The sequence below is a fragment of the Salarias fasciatus genome, chromosome 15 (assembly GCF_902148845.1).
Source record: "Salarias fasciatus chromosome 15, fSalaFa1.1, whole genome shotgun sequence".
Classification (NCBI taxonomy): domain Eukaryota; kingdom Metazoa; phylum Chordata; class Actinopteri; order Blenniiformes; family Blenniidae; genus Salarias; species Salarias fasciatus.
In genome coordinates, this window is record NC_043759.1 from 3,163,116 (window position 1) to 3,168,499 (window position 5,384).

The 5,384-nt window shown below is 40.6% G+C and overlaps 1 protein-coding gene across 1 annotated transcript; it reads right to left on the reverse strand.

Annotated features, from left to right (window-relative positions):
* Positions 1-3,939: 3,939 nt before the first annotated feature.
* LOC115401757 (gap junction Cx32.2 protein-like) lies at positions 3,940-4,791 on the reverse strand. The gene has a single exon (XM_030110066.1). The coding sequence runs from the start codon at positions 4,789-4,791 to the stop codon at positions 3,940-3,942; it is 852 nt and encodes a 283-aa protein (XP_029965926.1).
* Positions 4,792-5,384: the final 593 nt, after the last annotated feature.

Sequence of the window (5,384 nt, forward strand, 5' to 3'; positions counted from 1 at the left end):
GGCTACTGCGGGGGGAGACGACACAACACAACACAGTCTGAGAGACAACGGTCTGGAAAAAAAACAAAACACTTATGTTTAAACTAGCTAATCTACTTTAACTACTGATAAAAACTGGAATCATCCTCTTTTTATTTTAAATGAAACATCTAGGGATCTGTTCAGCTCAGCTTGCTCCATGCATCTACAACTAAATATAAATTTCTAATGTATTTTTAATTTAAAATTCATTTTTTTTCTTTAATTTATTTTACTAAAATCAATTTGGTGTTCAAATCCTCATCTTTTTTCAAAAATATCTCAATTAAATGTTTTTTTTTAATTTATTGTACCTTATTCGAATACATTTCCTAAATTAAATTTATTTGTGTGCTTTTGTCAATTTAATTAAATGATGTGAAAAAGGAGCTAAACTTTGTCAAATTTCAAAAACACAAATCTTATTATTTTTTTGTTGTAACTGAGTAAGATTCAAACCACTGTGGACCCTGTTTACATATTTCATAAAAGGTTTCTTTTATTTGGCAACGTGCTGAAAATATTCATCTCCATTACAGACATCCCTGCCACTAGAGGCCGCCATTTATCATCCGTCTGAGTGCAGAGTAGCAATTTCTGGAAAAAAAATAAATAAATTTCCTCCTGTTTCCATGGAGACGGAGTGTTTTCAGAAACTTGCCTTTTCTGACATCTTGACTAATTCTGCTGCTTTTCAACTGCTTTCATTTTTTTTCGAGGCTTTAAAGATGCAAAAAAAAAAAAAAAAAAAACAGGACAAAGTTTGTTCTGCTATAAATGAGCAATAAAAAGCTGTAAAGTGTCTCGTGTCTCTGCAACGTTCACAAGATATTCATGTTTAACTAGAAGATACAGATGTTTAACTGGAAGTCAGATAAACGGTTTATTTGTCGTTAACTTCATTTATTTATTCATTTAAAAAATAGATGCGTTATCATTATCATGCGGCGATCAGCATAAACCAAATCATTCCCAGTTTTTTGTTTTCTGTTTTAACCCAGGTTTGTTTGACTGTACATGTAGTGAAGGACATGTAAGTGCACCATAAAAATACTACCTGTAATCTGTTACTGACACCTTTCACAATAAAACCATGAGGTTGATGACATGCGCGAAATCAACATAAGGCCCGTGGGCCGAAAGCGGCCGGCAGGAAGCTCTAATCCAATCTGGCCAGTCATAAAATTGTTTAAAGGAAACCTTTGATTTTCTTAAGATTTACACGACAGAGCAGGACACGAGAAATCGGTGGAGCTCTCAGGAACACTGGCAAACCAGCTGGTTTATTAGAACTACTGCAGGTTTTTGGGGGCTTTGCACAGCCATGTGCAAAATAAATAAATAAATAAAACGTTTCACTGTATTTTCCACTAGAAGGTTTATTTAAAACTCATTTCATGTTCAGACTGTGGTCATTTAGCAGCCTGAGTGTTTGTCTTTTGTAAATAAAGACATTGTCGTCATCTGCGTAAAGAAATTAGAAAATTATTATTGTGTAATTTTACCAGTCAAGATGAATGGAGGCCAGTTGTTGCTCCGGAGCTAGAATGAGTTTGACACTCCTGGTTTAAACTGAACTTAAGTATGAGTAAAATCATATAATTAAAAAAAAAAAAAGAAAGAAAAAAATTGAAAAGTAAAAGTGTACAACAATACAACTCATTTACAGTTATATGTTTTTAATTATTATTATTGAGGTATTCCAAATTGAAGCTTGACTTCAGTAAGAATAAAGTTTCCTAGAAACTTTCCTGATGTGTTGCATAAATGTTCTTATCAACCAGAGATTCTCGGGCAGAAGCGGTTTGTTCTGAAAGATCGCTCATTAACCAGTACATTTCAGCTCATATGTTTATAAAAAACACATTTTCTATGTGTAGAATTAGTGTAAAGTGTGGCGGACCTACCGTCGAGTGCTGCAGCTTCAGTCGCAGGAGAAGAGATGGTGCTGCTGCCAAGCCGAGCTGACTCTGCGCTGCTGCCTTGAACTCTGAGATTAGCCTCGCCGTTGGAAAGCCGTCACGTTTTCCTGACTTCTGGAAACGAGAAGTTTGGACCTGACAGCGACCGCAGACCGGTTAATGATTGGCAGCACCGTAAAACAACATTCTCCTGCTGGTTTTTGTGATTCATGCTTCCTGATGATCTGTTTGTCAAAATGTTTCACAGCAGAACGAGGTGATCTGCCAGGAAAGTCACTTTTTAACCAGATTTCAAGTAATAAGAGAAGAAAAGATTAAACACGCTGCTATGAAATCTAAAGGGAATCGATCTGGGTGCCTTGTGGAAGGGTTAAACCCAGAGCAAACCGCACAGCAAAATCTTTATTAAACACTCCTATTCTCAGACATATGTCGGTATGTATGTCTAGATAGGTGTGGACATTGGGTATAGATTATTAGATATAGATTAAAGTAAAAAAAACAATTCTCGTGTGTGTCTAACAAATCAATAATATACTGAACTGAAATATGCTGAAAAGGATAAACTTTTACTTACTTATGGTACACTAAGGTCAAATACATTTGAAAACTCGATGCTTTATTCAGTTTTTTCTACATTAAAAACCTTTATTCACACACATTTTCTTCTATTTTACTCGCAAAACTTCTTTTTTGTTGATAAAAAACGGAAGATATGTAATTTTTGAATATTTTAACATTTTTGAAGATACAATTTCATAAGATAAAAATAGAGAATAAAGCTGAATAATCTATGATATTTCAGTTTTATGTGAGAATAATGTAAAATAAATTCAGAATATACTGATTTAATTCAGTTATTTAGAATTGCATCATTTGAACATTGGAAAATTCAAATGTTGTTGCTGTATTTTTTTATTTTTATGACTCCGGAGCTGAAATTGTGAAGACCGTTAAGAAAAATCAATATTGTGGTTTGCATTTTTGAAAACCATCTCTGTGTTATTCCACTGTAATGAAGTTAATGATAAATTTATTTTCATGTTCAAAAAACACATTTCTCCATCCCTGTTCCACGTGCAGGATTGAAGGCGTTGCTTCATATTAACTATCGTCCACATGCCTGTTATACAACCTACTGTTCAGCAGAAATCATCGTAAAAGTTAATAATTATTTCATTTTATATAAGTCATATATCTTGTCAGTTGATGATAAATTTTTAAATCAAAACAAGATAACTCGTTATGCACAATGTGACACTTTGGACCTGTTTTTTTTTTAAAGCATTTATTGAGAAAATTTTGAAAAATTCAAACATACTTTAGGTTTTCGACAGTGAATAAAAGGTATGAAACACTGAAACACCTTTAATGATTTATTAAAAACAATAAAACATACATTAAAATATGAAGTTTCCGTCACATCAATAGAAAGAAAAACCGCAACCATCATCTTTAAGGAGATTACTTTAAAATCCATGAAACATGACAATAAGTTAGGAAAACATTCACCAGTGAGTACCAACACCTTGGCAGTATTGCACGTTTATTCAGATTTTCTTCCATAAAATATACAAAAAACATACCGTCATATTTCTACACCGTTGTATTTTTCACTGTGACTTAAAAACATTGCAGAGATCTCAGCTTCCGTCCCTTGTGGGTGAAAAGCTTTGGAAGAAGTTTGGGGTTGAGGTTCAATCAGTCAATCAATCATTCTTTATTTACAGAGCACTTCTCATATTCATAAAAAACACTGCAAAGTGCTGAACGGTGAAATCAGTCATAAAAACCAAAAAACAAAACGGCACCATCGATCACACACACTTACAGACACACCGCCGGTATGTTTCATACAAAAGAGGAGACATGGCACTGAGCATCATGGGAAACACCCCCAGTGGGGCCGCCCACACCAGGAGAAGTCAAGGGTCATGACTGCTGGGGTTCCAGCGCCCGACCCCCAACCCCGCCACACCGAGGTGCGGAGCCCCCCCCTTCAGTGTCCGCCCAGCAGCCTCTTCTCGTCCTTGGCGCCGTCCAGGCTGCCGCCCATGCTGCGGCTCTCCAGCTCCACGTTCCTCTGGTTCTGCCGGAGGGCGTCGTCCGCCGTGGGCCAGCGGGGGCCGGACAGCATGGCCGGGTGCTCCGCCGAGATCATCCCGTGGGAGCTGCTCCTCCCGCAGCGCACCCGGGTGCAGAGCAGGTAGAAGAGCTCCACCACGTTGAGCAGCAGCGAGAGGCAGGCCACCGCCAGCATGAAGATGATGAAGATGGTCTTCTCGGTGGGGCGGGACATGTAGCACTCCACGGTGAAGGGGCAGGGCTTCCGGGAGCAGGGGAACATGGGCACCATGACGAAGCCGTACAGGTAGTACTGGCCCACGATGAAGCCCGCCTCGATGATGATCTTGGCCACCAGCTGGGTGAGGTAGCTCCCCAGCAGGTTGCCCTTGATCTTCACGTTGCCCTTCTCGTCGGAGTACTTGGGCACCTTGACGAGCGTGCCGCCGGGGCTCTTCAGTATCTCCCGCAGCTTGTCCTCCTTGTGGATGACCTGCATGGCGTGCCCCAGGTAGATGAGCGTCGGCGTGGACACGAAGAGGATCTGCAGCACCCAGAAGCGGATGTGCGAGATGGGGAAGGTCCAGTCGTAGCACACGTTCTCGCAACCGGGCTGCTGGGTGTTGCAGATGAAGTCCGACTGCTCGTCGCCCCAGACGCTCTCGGCGCCGGCGCCCAGGACCATGATCCTGAAGAGGAAGAGCACGCTCATCCAGATCTTCCCGATCACGGTGGAGTGGGACTGGACCTTCTCCAGCAAGGTCGACAGGAACCCCCAGTCGCCCATCTTTCCACACGGCTCTCAGTCACTTATCTACCAAGGAAAACAGTCAAGAAGTCTTGATTTAGAATCTGATATAGGACAGAAATCACACATCGTGGGCAACAGCCGGACGGTTGAGCGTCTGGAGAACAGATGCTGGCCCGAGGCACGGAGCGGCTCTGCAGCCGCTGAGCCGGCGGCTCCAGGACTGCCCCTTATCCACAGAACATTAACCCTGCTTCATATTCAATCAATAGACCGGTGATAAAGGAAAAGGCTCCACTGCTTTGTCAATAGATCTTTCCTTTGTTGGTTCTTGAATTTTCCTCCCTGAACCTCGAGGTATTCGGTCAATATTGAAGCCAAATAATTATTGAGCAGATTTTGAAAGAACTCACTTTACGGAGAAGGATTGTAAAAGAAGGACTCTGAGAATTAGAGAAAAAACGAGCAAAAGAAAGTCCAAAAAAGTGGCATTAATTTTTTAAAAAATTGGTATTTTCATGAAATCAGTAAAGAAGACTTGCGGAGAGGTACGGCTGCATCTTACCTGCTGACCTGGTCACGGAGGACTGCCTGCGCTCGCCACCAATCGCTAACTGCCGGTTGGACCTTGG